This window comes from Anarrhichthys ocellatus, unplaced genomic scaffold, assembly GCF_004355925.1.
Source record: "Anarrhichthys ocellatus isolate YVR2014 unplaced genomic scaffold, GSC_Weel_1.0 scaffold12, whole genome shotgun sequence".
Classification (NCBI taxonomy): domain Eukaryota; kingdom Metazoa; phylum Chordata; class Actinopteri; order Perciformes; family Anarhichadidae; genus Anarrhichthys; species Anarrhichthys ocellatus.
In genome coordinates, this window is record NW_022280042.1 from 3746866 (window position 1) to 3766867 (window position 20002).

The following is a 20002-nucleotide window of genomic DNA, read 5'->3' on the forward strand; positions in this document are numbered from 1 at the left end:
CACACACACACACACACACACACACACACACACACACACACACACACTGGTGAAGAGTATTACTCACTCTGGCATACCATGCCCCCTCCATGTCTCACAGGGCCTTGTTACTTGGATCTCTGTGCTCGGTGCCCTGTGTGACATGTCTTCCACTTGAAGAACCAGGCCAATTGTCTGTGCATGGATAGGTGGCGGCGGAGGGTGTGTGTCTGTTTGGGCACACACAAAAAGCATTTAGAGAGTGGATGCAGGCAGCTGTTAACCCAGTTTTGGAGTAATTCTGAACTCTCCATGGTTCAGCACGGCATAATTGCCTGTGCATGCGGTGTGAGTGGAAGATGCAAGTCATGGATCACTGATCACTTACCAAGCCCTTCAATTTACTGCTACTTCCTGCAAGAGCGCCTCCATCTTCAATGAATTATTATTTTATAATCATATCGATGTGTGTGGTGAGCTTGGGTATCGATTTGACCGTGGATACAGCTGGCTTATCAAATGATAGTTCACCGCTGTCTCAAAGTGTTAGTTGGATAAATCAAAAATAACGGCAAGTGAGATCATATCACTTCATGATAATCAGAATAAAGAGTCGCCATATTGCATTTGAGGCTGCTTCTGTCCTCTAATTAAAAGATGCAGAGAGAAAAGGGGCCACCTCAGGAAATTCAAAGTGCAATGCTGCCATCTGCTGGACATAGTCCTCCCTGCAGCTCAGCTGACTCAATCCCTGGCAAGGCATGCTCGGAGGGGCCATTATGGTGAGAGGGTACATCATTCCGTCATGATAGAAATCACACACATCTTTTATAAATTGCCCCCCAGTTGAAATCTTCTTGTCCATCTGAAACCTATAATTGTGATGAATTGAGGTCTGTGCATTGTCCTTTAAGGCTGCGCACTGCCATTAGATGACCTGCTGCTCTTACTTACAGTACTTACACTTCCAGCGGCTCACAATTAAGCACTAGTTTTTTATTCCTTTGTATTCTGTGAATGACAGACCAAGCACAGAGAGAATAGATGATAAAGGATATGCTTTGATATGTTACCGTATATTCAATTATTAACAGAGCTATTATAGATGGAAATTTGTTTCCACAGCAAGTGAAACACGCCATTTGTCTTTGTATATTTGGGAATACGGGGCTACAAATGATTTGATTTTGTTGGGGCAAATGTTTTCTTATCAGTGCATGAATGTGACACTTTTTTGGGGGGGTAGAGTCTTGTCTTGTAAAATATGCACTTGGAAGTTCTGAACTGGATTTTTTTGAGCTTTTTTTGAGCAGAGCTTCAATATTTAGTAACACTTAAATCCAGAGAAGGAATGAGGAACTCACACTGGTGAACCAGCAGGTAGTGTGATTGCTTTTGTTAGATATGAAATGCCTTTTGATTTTAAGTTGAACCAGCTGATTCGGCCTTATCTTGCTGACGGATCAAGAGCAGAGAGGACACAGGAGCACATTGCAATCGCCGCACGATCCGCCAATCACATCACTGTAGGACCTAGCCAGTGCTAGCCAATCACAGCACAGCAGGGCGGGACTATGGGAACACGTGTGGATCTGTTTGGAAACGGCCATGACGGTGACGCGAGTTGCGGCCAAGCATAGTTTGTTTGTTTACATAATATGTAGATTATTGTTATCGAAGAGACTTTCAATGTAATATTTGCACGAGTCGACACTATGTTGGAGGTCTTTACATTCCGTCTGTATGTATTTGAGCCGGACTTCAGTTTCCAGGACTTCTCCAGCCAGGTCCAAGGGAAGGTAAGGAAAACGTTTTATTTCTCTGTGGGGTCCTTTCCATTATTTTGTCATAGACTGAGACTGTCGGTGGCAAAAACAAGTACTTTTAGTTCACGCTTTTATTTTATTGACGCTGTTAGCAGCTCCTCTCGCGCTGTTGGGTTTCAGGTTTAATTGATGTTTTAATTAACTGGTGAGGTCCAGGTGTGTGAGACAGATGCATCGGACCCATTGTAGACTAAGCCGGAAATGAACATTTTGATCTCTTCGCCTCTATTGTCACATTTATTTGTGGATATATCTTTTGAAAGATGACATGGGGGAACATTTTACAGGGAGCTTTATAACAGGTGTGTGAGGCCGTGGAGGCTGACAGGGAGGACCAGGTGATGAGAAAGTAGGTGGTCGGTGCGATGCCTGTTCAAAACGTTAGAGGATAAGGCCCCAAATAATGTTGCTAGGTTGATTAATGTTGTTGTCGCCATCTATGACAATAGCCGCTCTTCTGGAGATAATGTTGCGAAAAATATTTAAAATTCCTCACATTGACCGGAAGATATTTGGTCCAGCATGTCATTGACGGGGGCAGGATGGAGCAGCTTTGAGCGACTGGGGCTTTAGTAAATATTATTAGTATTGTTTTTTGTCTGATTACTCTTTATTTGCATGCATGTAATAGCTGGAATTATTTATTCATTTTTTTCTCTATGATTTCACCCGAAAGTGCCATGCTCATTTTGCGCTAAAATTCTTAATAAAATGAGAACATATTTTGTCAAGTATTTAATACACACAGGGGTATACAGAAATAGGTTTCCCTATGTGATGAATTCATATAGACTTTATTTATCGACTTGCCAGGAAAAATGTGCTATATGGTGATATGAAACTTCCAAAAAGCATGTTGTGTGCATTACACTTTTTGTAAACATGTAAACTTTGTCATTCCTTTTTTGACGGTTATTATAATAGTTTGGAAGCTCGGCCTGTTAGCTTTGGGTTGGTGACACTTGCACATGTTAAATGTGCACGTTCGGCACCTGTTGTTAGTTTATCATGTATTATTAGAGGGTGTTCATTTGTGCCAGTGTAAGTGGGAAGTGTGTGTTTGCTTTACATACAGTTTTCTGCAGCCCACTGGCTATGTTGTTAGTGATAAGAGATCCTGCACCAAAAGGAAACTGCAGTAATCTGAGACAAGCTTAGCCGGTGTTAGACTCAGTGTCTGAGAGGAAGAAAATAAAAAAACGTGTTAATGCAAATGCTTGGAAGGTTTTGGTGCTCAAAGCTTAAATGTCTATTGCTGCCTTGAAAGGCTGCCTCCGGAGGAAAGAAAAGCCCCGAGAGAACAAGCTCACAAGCTGTACTCGGCTCATTGTCATAAGCAGCAGAATTATGAAGTTGGTAACTTTTAGACTTTGATACCTGACAATGGAGAAATTGTTACCTTTAGAGAAGATTGAAAAGCTTCCAGTGAATAAGTCTTAGAAATGTCAAGTGGTCACCGTGATGAAAATGCTGCAATGACTCTGTATGCTGTACATACAAAGTGTCACTACAATCTATATAATTAATATAATATTGGTGCTCTCCTGTTTCATACCAGTGTAAATGGAATCTCTTTGTGTTTTGGACTTAATGGCGTTTTAAAGACGCTTCTTTAATCTCTGGGAAAGTGTTTTGTGGGGCTTTAATTGACAGCTAAATTGATAACGGCTGTTAGTTGCAGCCCTTTAAATATACTGTTTAGTTCATCGTAACAGTTTTAGCTGTCACATATCAAAAAGCATTTTTAGGTTGTGGAAAAAGTGTATGAACGTCACTACAATCACTGTAGAAGCAGAGACAGTGGTGATGCGGTTCACCTCCAGTATTATAACTTTAAATTACACAGAACACGTCTTCAAGTTGAGACAAAGATGGGAAATCGGCGTGCATCATGGGAGGTGATTCAGCACGAAATGCTAATTCACATTATGAACACACAGCGAGCCGTTGCCTCAGGAGGGACGATCTGCAGCATGATTTCACATGGTTTAATCTCGGCTGGTATTTCCCAGGTAACAGCCTCCCCCGACACCTGGGAGCAGGAGGAAGAGGAGCAGCAGCAGCTCAGCGCCGGCTCCTGGCGGTATTAATGAAACGAGGCGGCGAGCGACTCCTCGCTGAGCGACGACGTACTTACTGAAGCCGTGAGGACAGAGAGATGGAGCCCATGCAGCACGTCTAGCAGCTGTTTAATTGACACACGTAACTTTTTTGTAGGTGTTGGACTGGCGATGAAGAGCGTGTATGTCTGAATATGTGTACTACAGTTAGAAATGACTTTAGAGGTGTGGAAATCTGACATCAAGGAACTGCCTGTGTGCAAAGTGTTAACGGGGTTATACGTTTGATTTTACAGCCAATGTACCTGCAGGAGCTTCAGAGCATGTTTATTATTACCAATAAACAATTACTAGCTTCTCAAATTGAAGAAGAAAAAAAGACACTTTCTATTCTTTTTCATGTATGATGTATGTGTATATATATACATGCATAGTTATTAATGCTTTTCACATGCTTATCTGTTTCAGAAGGGGATTGTTTCCGCCAGTCAAACTGATCAATGGTAGGAACCGCTTCACACTTGTCTTTTCTTTCTAAAGCAGTCATTGTGTTGCTTTGTTTTCAGACGCATGGCATCATAGCATGAGGCGTCTCGTTCTCATGAAAGCTTAAATGCCATCGTTGGTGTTATGAAGCTGCGGCTGGTGCGAACGATTGTGCATGGAAGCTTGTGTTATGCTGAGAGAGGATGGGTGCATTGAGGTGCATTGAGGTGAAGGCGGTAAGAGCTTGACTATGAGGTTGGACAGATGTTTGTAATACACTTTTGTCAAGTGATGCTCTGATTGAGACTGCTGTATAGCAGTATATAGGCTGCAAACTATATTAATGTGTAAAATCTATGAGCATTAAAAACCTGTGTTGAGAGATGGGCAGGTTAAAGCATTAGGTGAAAAGTTACCATAATCTACACACTTTTTACAATTAATTACATAGGAACTTTCAACGAATCAACAGAGTTTGTAAGAGTAATCAGAGGTAGCGAGGTCACAAGCCTATATACAACCTGGTTCCTACGGTCTCATCTTGTCTCAGCTGAAAAAAATCAACTTTGTCTGTCTCTTATTGTTTAGCACTTAGAGTACATCCGCAAATTTGATGATGTTGATGTACTTGCAAGATTCTTGCAGTTGTGGGGTTGAACACATGGTTGAATGCACTTATTGTAAGTGGTTTTGGATCGTTTTGGATAGCCGTTCAGCAAATCGCTGCATTTGTAAAGCTCTGAGCAACTCTCAATATTGCCTTTAAATGACAGTTGCAAGCAAACAGGGCGGAGACAAACAGGACTTGATTTGGGAGCCTGTGCCTCATTGTGTATATGCCCGAAGCATCGATCATCTGTGTTTTTTCATAGGAACACCATGTGCTTGTTTGTGATGACTGCAGCCAACCTTTAACAGCCAGTACACAACATTACTTGTTGTACATTCAGAGTTTCAAAAAAAAAGTAGGAGAAACACCTCTCTGCTCAGTCTCAGAGGCCCAATTTGAGATGTTTTGAATGAGTGTCGAGAGGGGAAGGATGTTAAGTCCTGGTTGTCTATGCAAAGCAAAGTCCTGTAGATGGGTTTCAAAGAGCAGGATGGACTCCATTTTATTGAAGTTGGTCCCGGTGGACAGACTTCAGCCTCTCTCTGGTTGTCTGTTATATCCAGATACGGATTCTTAAATACATGCACAGTTGTGATTATAGTGGCGGCAGCTCTGATAGTTGGTCTTTAATAATAATGCGGTTGTAATGTAAATGCTTTACATGAATGATTGTCTTGATGAGGATCAGTATTATCTCATTCAGGTCTGATACTAAATCTCATCTCTGGATTTTGTTTAACCCTTTATGTATAGCTATAGGCATTTTAAAATGTTCCATCATTGGCATTTGGCATACATTTTGGCCACCAGGGTATGATTTCATTTGTTTTTTTTAAATTTTGGGAAGTTGAACTTCAAGCATTTTATTATATCTTTTTTCAATCTGCAGCTGTGGCCTCAAAATAGTCATTTTTTATTATTTTCCTGGTTTTCCACTTGGGTTATTACTGCAGTGTGTGACGCAATGCATCAAGATCAATGTTGTTGCTAAACCCTGACATATCCCAGGCTAAGAATAAGTCCCCCTTGTATTTAGAATATTTAAAACAACTAGTAATGCTAGTTGTTTCAATTGTGCACATAATAGCTGTTGATTTTCATAAATCTATTCAAATAACTTCAATAGCTGAATAACTTCTTAATTCAACTGCAAACGCTATAGTGGACTAACTTGTATGCCATGAAGCAGAAATATAAGTTCATTCATTAGAATAAATAGTGAAAGGGTTACAACAGGTAATCTTAATTACAAAAAATGCTCTGACTATGTGGCTGCTATGGAGACTAACCTCATCATATATGAATAATTGTCAACAGGATTAAATACCCGTGTCATTTTATTTGATCACCAAATCAGATGATTAAAGTTTAACCTATTTTCTGACCCAATTCATTTTCTTGTATCACATTTGATTTTTATATTTAGGATTTAATTTGTTAAATTTATAGATAGGCCTACATTTTCAACATACATGTACAGTTGTGTGAAAAAGTGTTTGCCCCCTTCCTGATTTCTTATTTCTTTGCATGTTTGTCACACTTAAATGTTTCAGATCATCAAACAAATTTAAATATTAGACAAAGATAACACAAGTAAACACAAAATGCAGTTTTTAAATGAAGGTTATTAAGGGGGAAAAAAAATCCAAACCTACAGTGGGTACGGAAAGTATTCAGACCCCTTTAAATTTTTCACTCTTTGTTTCATTGCACCCATTTGCTAAAATCAAAAAAGTTCATTTTATTTCTCATTAATGTACACTCAGCACCCCATCTTGACAGAAAAAAACAGAAATGTAGAAATTTTTGCAAATTTATTAAAAAAGAGAAACTGAAATATCACATGGTCATAAGTATTCAGACCCTTTGCTGTGACACTCATTTAACTCACATGCTGTCCATTTCTTCTGATCCTCCTTGAGATGGTTCTACTCCTTCATTGGAGTCCAGCTGTGTTTAAATAAACTGATTGGACTTGATTAGGAAAGGCACACACCTGTCTATATAAGACCTTACAGCTCACAGTGCATGTCAGAGCAAATGAGAATCATGAGGTCGAAGGAACTGCCCAAGGAGCTCAGAGACAGAATTGTGGCAAGGCACAGATCTGGCCAAGGTTACAAAAGAATTTCTGCAACACTCAAGGTTCCTAAGAGCACAGTGGCCTCCATAATCCTTAAATGGAAGAAGTTTGGGACGACCAGAACTCTTCCTAGACCTGGCCGTCCAGCCAAACTGAGCAATCGTGGAAGAAGAGCCTTGGTGAGAGAGGTAAAGAAGAACCCAAAGATCACTGTGGCTGAGCTCCAGAGATGCAGTAGGGAGATGGGAGAAAGTTCCACAAAGTCAACTATCACTGCAGCCCTCCACCAGTCGGGGCTTTATGGCAGAGTGGCCCGACGGAAGCCTCTCCTCAGTGCAAGACATGTGAAAGCCCGCATAGCCCGCACAGACTGAGAAATAAGATGCTCTGGTCTGATGAGACCAAGATTGAACTTTTTGGCGTTAATTCTAAGCGGTATGTGTGGAGAAAACCAGGCACTGCTCATCACCTGCCCAATACAATCCCAACAGTGGAACATGGTGGTGGCAGCATCATGCTATGGGGGTGTTTCTCAGCTGCAGGGACAGGACGGCTGGTTGCAATTTAAGGAAAGATGAATGCGGCCAAGTACAGAGATATCCTGGAAGAAAACCTCTTCCAGAGTGCTCTGGACCTCAGACTGGGCCGAAGGTTCACCTTCCAACAAGACAATGACCCTAAGCACACAGCTAAAATAACAAAGGAGTGGCTTCGGAACAACTCTGTGACCATTCTTGACTGGCCCAGCCAGAGCCCTGACCTAAACCCAATTGAGCATCTCTGGAGAGACCTGAAAATGGCTGTCCACCAACGTTCACCATCCAACCTGACGGAACTGGAGAGGATCTGCAAGGAAGAATGGCAGAGGATCCCCAAATCCAGGTGTGAAAAACTTGTTGCATCATTCCCAAGAAGACTCATGGCTGTACTAGCTCAAAAGGGTGCTTCTACTCAATACTGAGCAAAGGGTCTGAATACTTATGACCATGTGATATTTCAGTTTTTCTTTTTTAATAAATTTGCAAAAATTTCTACATTTGTTTTTTTCTGTCAAGATGGGGTGCCGAGTGTACATTAATGAGAAATAAAATGAACTTTTTGGATTTTAGCAAATGGCTGCAATGAAGCAAAGAGTTAAAAATGTAAAGGGGTCTGAATACTTTCCGTACCCACTGTACATGGCCCTGTGTGAAAAAGTGATTTGCCCCCCCCTGTTAAAACAAATTAACTGGTTTATCACATCTTTGGAAAGCTGAGTTCAATTTCTCTAGCCACACCCAGGCCTGGTTACTGCCACACCTGTTCTCAATCAAGAAATCACTTAAATAGGACCTGCCTGACAAAGTGAGGTAGACCAAAAGATCCTCAAAAGCCAGACATCATGCTGCGATCCAAAGAAATTCAGGAACAAATGAGAAACAAAGTAATTGAGATCTATCAGTCTGGAAAAAAGGTTACAAAGCCATTTCTAAAGCTTTGGGACTCCAGCGAACCACAGTGAGAGCCATTATCCACAAATGGCGAAAACATGGAACAGTGGTGAACCTTCCCAGGAGTGGCCGGCCGACCAAAATTACCCCAAGAGCACAGCGACGACTCATCCAAGAGGTCACAAAAGACCCCAGAACAACATCCAAAGAACTGCAGGCCTCACTTGCCTCAATTAAGGTCAGTGTTCATGACTCCACCATAAGAAAGAGACTGGGCAAAAATGGCCTGCATGGCAGAGTTCCAAGATGAAAACCACTGCTGAGCAAAAAGAACATAAAGGCTCGTCTCAGTTTTGCCAGAAAACATCTTGATGATCCCCAAGACTTTTGGGAAAATACTCTGGACTGACGAGACAAAAGTTGAACTTTTTGGAAGGTGTATATCCCATTACATCTGGCGTAAAAGTAACACGGCATTTCAGAAAAGGAACATCATACCAACAGTAAAATATGGTGGTGGTAGTGTGATGGTCTGGGGCTGTTTTGCTGCTTCAGGACCTGGAAGACTTGCTGTGGTAAATGGAACCATGAATTCTGCTGTCTACCAACAAATCCTGAAGGAGAATGTCCGGCCAGCTGTTCGTGACCTCAAGCTGAAATGCACTTGGGTTCTGCAGCAGGACAATGATCCAAAACACACCAGCAAGTCCACCTCTGAATGGCTTAAAAACAAAATGAAGACTTTGGAGTGGCCTAGTCAAAGTCCCGACCTGAATCCGATTGAGATGCTGTGGCATGACCTTAAAAAGGCGGTTCATGCTTGAAAACCCTCCAATGTGGCTGAATTACAACAATTCTGCAAAGATGAGTGGGCCAAAATTCCTCTACAGCGCTGTAAAAGACTCATTGCCAGTTATCGCAAATGCTTGATTGCAGTTGTTGCTGCCAAGGGTGGCCCAACCAGTTATTAGGTTTAGGGGGCAATCACTTTTTCACACAGGGCCATGTAGGTTTGGATTTTTTTTCCCCCTTAATAAAAACCTTCATTTAAAAACTGCATTTTGTGTTATCTTTGTCTAATATTTAAATTTGTTTGATGATCTGAAACATTTAAGTGTGACAAACATGCAAAAAAAATAAGAAATCAGGAAGGGGGCAAACACTTTTTCACACAACTGTATATGACCATAATTATAACCGTATTCATTAATACAACACACACAAGTGTAACACTGCAATTTGTTAACACAAATTTTATAGGTGACCCAGATAAATTACCGGGCCATCAACATACTATGATTTTTTTTTTTTTTTTAAATGGTGTAATATTATTGTACCTCAAACAGCATAATATATCCCGTTAAAGGCACAGTGTAAAATGTTGTATAGTAGTTATAAAGTTAGTGTTGTATGTCAAAAAGGCCACAGTATAGCAAGTCATAAATACATGTATGTCATAGAATGCAATAAAGAAATCTCATAAAAAGTGGTAGTGTAGTATGTCATAGTACAGTATAGTTTATGAACTCTACACACCTCAAGCAGAATTATCTGACCTACAGAACTTTAGAATACCCGAATCTGACATTACTGACGATTTAAGGAGCTGGTTTGTCGTCTTTGTTGGTTCTCAGATACATACAAGGTATGTGAGATATAAATGATTGTGTGTTTGAGTTTTTTTTGTGTTTTTGTCTTCCAGAAAACACTGGATGAGCCCCTTGAGAACCACAGAGAGGCATATCGAATGCTGCTCAGCTGCCTCCAAGACAAGATGACGCTGGACGAGCTCAGAGCAAATAATGAAACTTGATAATGTCGTGATATTTTAATTATTGTTTCAGTAAGTATGGTATGCGTTATGGTCCGGCTCTAGAACCATAGCAAAATGTCACGGAAACTCAGGCACGGAGCTAAACAAAGAAATACCTTTATTAACAAAAGGCCAGGACATTTCAAAGTGCAACACAGAAGAGCATTCTCACAGAATACCAGACGGTTTAACTGCTGCTGCCAGACACTCCGTGTAGCACACCAGGTGTGTCAGGGGAAGAAGCCAGCACTTCGTCTGGATGGGGCGGGTCTTGTAGGTCGAAGGCTGTGGCCAGCTGCCTCCAATCTTCCTAATGTCCCTCTCTAACAATCCAGGAACACTGAAAGATAGACACTCCCTGCCAGAGGCCCTGGGCCATCACACACCCCCCCCATAAAGACAGGGTCCCCACAGGAACCTGGACATCAACCATGCCCACAACTCTACATCACAAAAAACCCTGCATATACATTATACTTCAACCCAATCACCTCAACAGTTGCTCAACATTCCTTCAGCTATTTCCTCATATCCCATCTCAGCTACTGGTACCTTGAAGCAATCTTTAAGAGAGACAGACAAAGTTGAAAGAAACATGATGCACAATTACTGACATGGGGCCCTGGACAATGCATCAGCAACAATATTGTCCTTCCCTTTAATGCGACTCATCTCTAGAGAGTATGCCTGAACTGAAAACACGTCGTGCTGTTCGACGGTCATACAAACGTTTCATTCCATCTTGCCTCAGCCAACGTCGACCTTGCCAATTCCCCAGCTGAGTCAAGTCTAATCCGGAACCCATTTGACATAATGAACCAGATTGTTTGTTGGTTCTCTCCAATCTTCTTGCAAGGCAGCCAGCTTATGTGTTAGCTGACAGGTATGGCAGGTCTTGATGTAGGTCGCCACGTCTCTTAACATGGGGCCAAAAGAAATGCCTAAAAACGCAATCGCATGTTTTTCCTACCCCCATATGCCCTGACTCATGTGAAACACGCAAGACCAAATCGCGGAATTTCAACAGCACGACGATTTGATAAACCGAATCTCCAATGAGACGCTCGCTACGTGGCACGGGTTTTCTGACTAATACCTCGTTTTGAATGAAGTACCCGTGCGCACGATTTGCTGGAAGAACAGACTGGAACAGCTCACTTAGCGTGGAATCAGCTTTTTGCTCGCTCGCCAACACTCTGTGAGACAGACAATGGAGTGTTAGACAGTGATAATACACACTTCTGTGGGGTCATTTATTTTCGCATTCTCCAATTCCACCTCTGCTTCCCCCTCGTGACCGGCCGCCGTCATGGCGCGCGTCACGGCGCAAGCCTGGAATACATCAGGATACCGCTTCTCATTTTCATCAGGGCCTTTACTACCCAGCGGTACCGGGACAAGTACCGATTGAGCTGGATCATCAGCCCAGATACGTGCCCCAGCCCCAAATGAGTACATTTTAGGTCTTAAATCTTTTAAGATTTATGCTTAATATGCGTTTTGTAAATTAGCGCTATGTGTCTGCTTTCACAACTTGAAACAGCAAACGCTGTGAGTTTAAGAACTTTTTATAATCAACAGAAAATAAATAATCAACAGCAGCTAATCAACAAAAAGCAACACAGCTCAGACAGTCCACCATGCTGACATAATGTATAGGTAGAGCAGGGCGCACCCCCATTATAACTTCTCCCTCAATTAAGTCAGAGTGGAGCACAAGTTTATGCACTGGTACATGAACAGACATGCCCATCCCTAAAACAGGTATAAATGAACCTGTGTCAGTTTCCGCAGAAAAAAGCAGAGCTGACGCCAGGATAAATTAATCCAATGCTCCAGTGTCACGTAATATAGTTACTGGCACCTTCCTGTCAGTACTCACCAGAGACGCATGTCCTTTTGTGATAAAAGGCAAATATGAAGTTAAATCGGGCTTTTCCGTGAGAGATGTCAGATCACTCAAATTGTCCGAAATGACCAACCTGGAAACTGGCGCAGCCAGAGCGGCTGGTTTCACCTGCGCTCCATTATACCCGTTCTGAGACTTGCGCAAAGCGCAGTCTCTTTTCCAGTGACCTACTTCATGGCAGAAATGACAACTGTCGTCAGAGGTACGGACACCACGGTCAGCTCTCTGTTCAGAACGAAAATTTCCACCAGAACGGCCAGAGAAATACCGGGCAGGAACACTTTCCCTACCAGCAAAGCCATAAGCGCGTGGATCCCCGCCGCTACTTCTGTGGGTTAAAACATAATCATCTGCCAACGCAGCAGCCTCACCTGCAGTCTTCACTTTGTGCTCACTGATGTACATCGCAATTCCCTCTGGGACCGTGCTTTTAAACTGTTCAAGCACCATCAGGTTATACAGATCATCAAAATCGTTCACATCCGACGCAGAATTATTGCTGCTGCTGCTGCGTGTAGCACACCAGGTGTGTCAGGGGAAGAAGCCAGCACTTCCTCCGGATGGGGCGGGTCTTGTAGGTCGAAGGCCGTGGCCAGCTGCCTCCAATCTTCCTGATGTCCCTCTCTAACGATCCAGGAACACTGAAAGATAGACACTCCCTGCCAGAGGCCCTGGGCGTCACATATGCCATAAAACAGCATAATATACAATGTCATGAAGAAGTCATTGTATGAAATAAAAATGTGGTAGTACAGTGAACCATAAATTAAAAATACAATGAAGTATAAACAATAGTATCATTGTATAGTATGGCACATATCAAAACCTGTCTCAAAAGGTGCGACAATTTGGAAGACCAGACAAGTTGGCTGTTAAGAAAAGTAATTTTTGACAAAAGCAAAACAAATGCAACTTGAAGGAACCAGCTGATTAGTAGTGAAGTGCATGGATGGGTGTGTGTCAAAATACATTTATTTTTACAATCAGTCATAGTGTAATATATTGAAAAAAGTCATTAGATTATGTCGAAAAATGATTGGTTGAAAGGCTGGAACATCCAATCACAAAGTCAAATATGTGTAGGGACCAGTTGCTGGTATCAGGACAGATGGGTTAGGGTGATAGAAGACTGGTTACGAGACAGGAGGTTGTAGGTTCTATCCTTATAGAGTGCAAATACGCAGAGACCAAGACACGATTTAAGTGTATGGAGTCGAATAGCTCAGTCGGGCTGGAAACTGAGCGATTGTGGGATCGAACCGTAAAAGGTGTGACTGCTTTTGAGGTTTGACAGGCCATCACAGTCAAATACGTTCCGAGAAGAGTTCCAAATGCGAAAGGGGCTGGTGGCGTAGTAGTGGTATTCTCAGACAAATCTCCTACTGTCTGCAACAGACTGTTGTGGGTTCGAATCCCGCACGTTGCCAAGTGTCTAGTGCTCTGCCGGGGAGGTGGTGGTGGGGGCATTGTCCCCACCGAAGTTTCGGAGATATGTAACCAGGGGGTTATGGGAAAATGGATGATGACCAGCTGAAAATTAAGTGAGAAGGGGCATGTCTTCTCTTGATGATTCGAATAATTGAATTGCATTAAGACAGTTTTGCTTGATAGTTGGCTATAGTCTTATATATAGCCTTGCGCTTGCAGTTTTTTATCATCTTTTTTATTTCAGGAGTGTAAAATAATCAGCACTCACCATATCCACGATGTCCTTAATTTATGCTGTACCATCATTGATCACCTCTGGAAAAAGTTTAAGCAAAACAATAACGGGAACCAAAGGTCTTGATATTTGGATATTTATATGAATTAAATAATGTCTAGTTTGAATATAAAGAAGCAATAATACAAGATATTAAATCGAAAATGTGTTGCCAATGCAAACATTCATTATAAACGGAGTGCTTTTTAGTGTTTTTCTCTTTTTTATTTTCAATCCTACAAATTTCATCCTGAACTATAATGATCAGGGTCTTTTTTTTATGCGTTGGGACGTACAATAGTACATCTTGTTAGTTTTAAACACTTAACATTTTAAGACCGTGAACTCATAAATGCAATGCACTGCAGTATGTCCGAAATGCCTGCAGGTTGGACAGTCTGAAGCCGTTCACTCCAACACTGAGATCACACAAAATAAACACGGTCACAGTTTGTGTTTGAGGCATTTAATAAGAACAGACACATGTGGAGAAATATATGTCATCAATATTCAGAGTACAGTGCCAAGTATGAATTATAGATGTAATATCCAATGAGGCCACAGGATGGCAGCAAACATCAACCTTTAAATCACAACAGTGGCTTCATGTTGTGTCATGTACAAATAACATCATTTTCTTTACCGTTATTCATCAGGAACCGAGTTTTCAGATCATGTCCCACCATCCCAACAAGCTGCAGGAGACAGAAGTAGAACATGATGTTAAAATAGATTTTGAGCTTTAGAGATGAAAGGGTTGGTTCACAGTTTGTTGTAAAACAGTAGTTCACTGAAACAGGCTGTAACATTCCTTCTGTTCATATAACAACATATATAATAGTTATGTCACTGCCATGTTGTATACTTTTTAAAAGACACTACACAAATGTTTTATATCATTATATAAATGATAAAAGCCCAAGCAGCTCACATACAATCCATGAACTGATATTATAATATTTTTTGGGGGATTCCTCAGATGCAATAAGCAGCAAGGGTCAGGACTATATTTTGAGGGAGTTCCTCAAGCAATGTTCTTAGGTCCCTTTAAATATGTCAGTGATTGTGTGAATGCAGGAGGTTTGACAGAGTGTCTGTTTGACGGATGAATCTGGCATCTGAGTATGGAGGCTGCACCTCCTTACTGTGAGACGTCTAGACCTTCAGCGTTTGCTTTTCTCACGCTGTCAAGATTGATTATGAGACATTTCCCAAACCACTGGCTGACTCTGAAATGAAGTTCTTACAGTCACTATTAATGAATGTTTATAATCTTAATCTATTTTCAAAGCATGAGGAAAAACAATATTTTGTCTCTTACACAGACTATTTCTATTATTTCAGGTTCCAACACAGCTTGATGGAAAATATCACCTGGCTGTGAGGAAGAGATGTAGAATGAGGAAGAAGAAGAAGATGGAGTACAATAAAACTCTGCACTGTTAGGTGAGTTACCGCAACTTCCTGTTTACAGTAAAACAGCTTTACCATGATGAGGATTTCACCCAAAAAGCTCTCGCTCTGCTCTTCGCCACTATAGGATTTCACCCAAAAAGCTGTTTTTGTTGTTGTTATTGTGTGGGATGCAAACCTGCCATCTCTTGCATAACCTGCTAATTCCTTTTGCCATCCATCTATCCCAAACACCCATCCGATCACACAAACTACACTGTGCTCCCAGCGTATTTCTCTTTCCCACTGCAGGATTTCACCCAAAACAAACTTTAGAACTGTTGGTGTCACTCTTCTACGATATTTACTACAACAGGCCACTACAGTGTGAAGAAGACGTGGGTGACGTTAACACAACGGGGGTGAGGACAACCAAGCGTGTAGCACAAACAAGACCTTGCCTCAAATTAAACTGCATTGAACCAACAACCACCCAACTTGAACCCATGATATCAGGTGCAGGGCTTTTTGAAGAAATGACTCCACAAGGATATGATATTTACTACAACAGACAACTACAGTATAAAGAAGATGTGGGTGACACTTGGTTGTCCTCACCTTTCTTCCAACAACGCAGTCAACTAGGTAGAAAATAAAAGGACAACAATTCAACAATATACTGCTTAAATACACTGTGTGTATTTAAGCACTTTTACTGTGTGAAATGTCTCACACAGTAAGGAAAAGGTAGTGTTTTAAGAGCAGTGGTGTTCAAAAACAAGTCGTATAAGCAAAATAAATTAGTATAGCGTGTCTACAAAAGTTGCATTAAGTCAAAGTATAGTCTGTCAAAACATATAGTATATGGAAAAACAGTCTTAATTGTGATGCGGCTTCACTGTAGAGAAGATCTTCTTTGATATCATTGTAGCACACCCTGGGAGAAAAACTGATTATTTCATTATTCTACTTCACCACACTCACAGAAAATCCCCACTTCAGCTGTTTAATAGAGGAACAGGATTGATGCGAGAATCTACCCAGAATACCCCATGTGCATTATTGATGGTGATTAATAGACCTCTGCCCACATGTTATATAATCACTGACTGGAGTCATTGGGTCACCCCAGTGCCAGCCAGCTATCCATATAGCTATCCATATGCATTACCTCCCTAGGCATCACCACGGTACTGACCATGACCACCCTGAGCACGGTGGCCAGGAACTCGCTACCTAGAGTGTCCTACGTGACGGCCATGGACTTGTTTGTCACCGTCTGCTTCCTGTTCGTCTTCGCTGCCATGATCGAGTACGCCATGCTCAACTACTACTCCTACAGCATACGCAGACCTCCTGCCAAGATGCAGAGAATGGTAGGCCTCTGGTGAATGTCTGAGTAATGGGCTGGGACTGTATATTTGCTGTCCATTGCTTTGTTAAAATCCACCTCCGCTACCGCTAATTTTCTTCTATGGGCACAGCTGCACAAGACAGCCTGTAAATCATGCATCGTTTATATAATACTCGCAATAACGTGGATGGATTGATGAATGAGGACTACAAAACAACAAAGTAAATCTGCAGAGTTAATCAAAATGGCGTAATACAATTTCACAGGTTAAGTTTCTGTTATGTAATTTATTTACATTTATTTCTATTGTTGACATATTATTCTATTGAACTTTCTTTATTTGATTTGACAGTCCGTTGTTGACTACATACAGACGTAAATACAACTGCTCGGCTACTTCAACATATATGGCACTAAATCACAGTGCAAGTTAAATGAAATACTATACTCTACATTTGTTTGACAATCTCAACTGTTCATCTGAAACAGCCCTTGAGAGCATAAATAGAAAAAAATAGCTAAAGTCGACTGTTGCATCTTTTCAGACTAGACGTTGTGTTACATTTGACCACTCTATGACATTTCTATGGCATGCTATATTGACTCAAACAATAATCAAAGTATCAAGACAGCTGTTTGTTTCCTTACCCTGAGCTGCTTCTGATGAGCCTCCCTGTGGCTCTCCAGCCTGGAGGACAGAGAAACAAAACAAACGACAGTCACACAACAATTCAAATAATAGTATCGGGTCATTTAGCAATTTCCAGCTGGACAGATGGACATTTTTATGACATGTTTTTTTTCCCGACAATTACTTTTTATACTTGTGGATTTACGTCCACAAGCACTACATCAACTTTGCTGTAAGAAGATTGTAGAAAAACATGAAAGCATATTTGTATAACTATTACAACCTAGAACCTGTTTGATTTAAAAAGTATAACCATTATACATATAAATTGTTTTATTTCATAATATAAGTAATTAAACACACAAACTGCTTAGACGCTTTATGTAAAATGTCACTCAAAACTTATATAATACTTCCTGTTCTAAACAGGATCAAACCAGTTACATTGCAGACCTAAAAGCAGGATGAATCATGTGTGTGAGCGACGCATGAACCTGAGGGAGGTACCAGCCTCAGACCAGCATCAAAGGAGCCAGCAGAGCAGAGAGAGACTGGGATTGTTCCAGGGTAGAGACTGGATCATACTTCTTTAACAAGAGGAATAGGCTTAAAGGTCTTATGCCCTTAGGGGTGACTAGAAGACGGCATGAAAAAACTCATGGTGAAAGCTGAATAAAGAATACCTGTTAATAGCAGGATTGTCAGAATTAGCTGTTGTAGCACTGACACTGTTTCATTGAAATTGTTGTATGTGATTGTTGTGAGAAAACCTTAATAACCTCATCATTTATCAGTGGTTGAAACCAAACAAAGTACTGTTTTTTTTGAAGAGTTTAACTCTCTTTCCTGTCCATAAATGTGATACAGATGTGACTGAATCTACCAGAGGAGCTTAAGGGTTCCCTTCACATTTTTTCGACATGCGACTATGACCGACTTTCCAATTTTTTCGACATGCTATATACTATGACTAATTTTAAATGTTTTCGACATAGACGCAGACTTTTTTTCTGTTTTATCGACATGCTGTATTATTTTTTTCTTTTATCAACATGCTTATATTATGACCTTTTTTAAATTATTTTAAATTGGCATGGAGTACTTTTACAAGTAAATTGTATTGACTGTACTTTGTAATTTAAACTGAAGTTATAGAAAATCACTTTCCACATGGATCAAATCCCCCCCCCCCAACAGCTGAGAACTAGTTAATGTACGTCATTGTGACGTAGGTTTGGCTACACGGAAGTGGAACGTGACCGTGCTAGCTAAGCTAACACATTTCAGCTAGATACTCACCTTTGATTCTCAACTTTTATGAATATCATACAAGCGTGTAACGCACTGCAAAAGTCTACCAGCGACACTTACTAAATGGTGACGAACACGTGCGGTCGGGTCGCGTGGCTGTTAACCGTGACGTGAACATGTCTTCGTGTTGTCCCACACCCGTCTACTCCCATGCTGGACGAGGAGACTTCCGAGATGTTTACGAGCCGGCGGAAGACTCGTTCCTCTTGATTGACGCCCTGGAGAAAGACGCAGCGCTGCTGCAGCAGATGAGGTCAGACAATTTCCCCAAATCAGTCATATATTTATGTTTACGTTAGTTGGCCATATTTTCAAATTTTTAAAAAAATGTGCCCGTTTCCAGCCCGTGTGTGTGTTTGGAGGTGGGCAGTGGCTCAGGAGTGGTGTCTGCTTTTCTGGCATCGCTGGTTGGACCTTCCGCTCTATATCTGTGAGTTATACACATTTTCCTCATGCATGGCAGAAAAGTTATTGGACATTCTTTAATATGTGCATGTGTTTCTCGTGCAGTTGCACTGATGTGAATCCTGCAGCTGCGCAGTGCACAGCTAAGACAGCTTCCTGTAACAAGGCGTCACTGCAGCCCGTCATCACATCCTTGGTGAGACTCGGACGTTCACATTCCAGCTGTTCACATGCTTCAAGTGCAGGATTTGAATTGTAAAGACCGTTCTCCTCGCTTCCCTGTAGGCGGAGGGTCTTCTGCCCCGCTTAAGTGGGGAAGTGGATGTCCTCCTGTTCAACCCTCCCTATGTGGTCACGCCTTCAGAGGAGGTGGTTCAGCCCCGTGCAGCAGGTGGTCTTCAGTTTACAGATGAGGAGCAGTTCATCACTGTGCTTTTCTTCCAGGTCGGCAGCTCGGGTATTGAGGCTGCTTGGGCCGGTGGGAAGCGAGGGCGAGAGGTGACCGACAGATTTCTGCCTGTGGTAGCGCAGTTGCTCTCCAGTAAAGGCTTATTCTACCTCGTTACCATTGCAGAGAATGAGCCGGGTGAGTAGAATGATTGAGACCCTGCAGGAAACATTCCGGACAGTTCAGTGATTTCTCTTTTCTCAACAGAGGAGATCATCCGTTTTCTGGGCAAATGTGGCTTGAGAGGAGAGACGTGCATGTCGACTAGAGCTGGAAATGAGAGGCTGTCTGTCCTGCGCTTCCAAAGCAGCTAACGGTCACTTTTAAATCACCTGAAAAGATTACAGGAACTCTTTTTTGCCATTCGGGATGCAGTATTGTCTGCAAGTAAGGACAAATGCAGAAAACTGTAAGATTCACCAGACAAGAACTTCTTATTAAAGCTGTAAAGAACAAGAACTTCTTATTAAAGCTGTAAAGAACAAGAACTTCTTATTAAAGCTGTAAAGAACAAGAACTTCTTTTGCAAGGAATTGGTTGAAGGACTACGGTGTCATATTGGC

At 41.5% G+C, this 20002-nt stretch overlaps 1 protein-coding gene and 1 long non-coding RNA gene across 5 annotated transcripts; both read left to right on the plus strand.

Annotated features, from left to right (window-relative positions):
- Nucleotides 1–11: 11 nt before the first annotated feature.
- Nucleotides 12–16657, plus strand: LOC116386018 (uncharacterized). Of its 3 annotated transcripts, none has more exons than XR_004212933.1 (4): nt 12–4368; nt 10177–10317; nt 15243–15344; nt 16470–16657. It is a non-coding gene; the product is annotated as an uncharacterized LOC116386018 (long non-coding RNA). The 3 variants fall into 3 exon arrangements; XR_004212932.1 differs by having other exon boundaries at nt 12–1778; nt 4334–4368; nt 10177–15344; XR_004212931.1 differs by having other exon boundaries at nt 10177–15344.
- A 1813-nt stretch (nt 16658–18470) lies between these two features.
- Nucleotides 18471–19953, plus strand: hemk2 (HemK methyltransferase 2, ETF1 glutamine and histone H4 lysine). 2 transcript variants are annotated; one of them, XM_031851955.1, is made up of 6 exons: nt 18471–18839; nt 18930–19016; nt 19097–19187; nt 19277–19360; nt 19436–19577; nt 19647–19953. In XM_031851955.1, the coding sequence occupies exons 1-6, from the start codon at nt 18703–18705 to the stop codon at nt 19751–19753; spliced, it is 648 nt and encodes a 215-aa protein (XP_031707815.1). In that variant the 5' UTR covers nt 18471–18702; the 3' UTR covers nt 19754–19953. The 2 variants fall into 2 exon arrangements, with proteins under 2 accessions (XP_031707815.1, XP_031707813.1); XM_031851953.1 differs by having other exon boundaries at nt 19277–19577.
- Nucleotides 19954–20002: the final 49 nt, after the last annotated feature.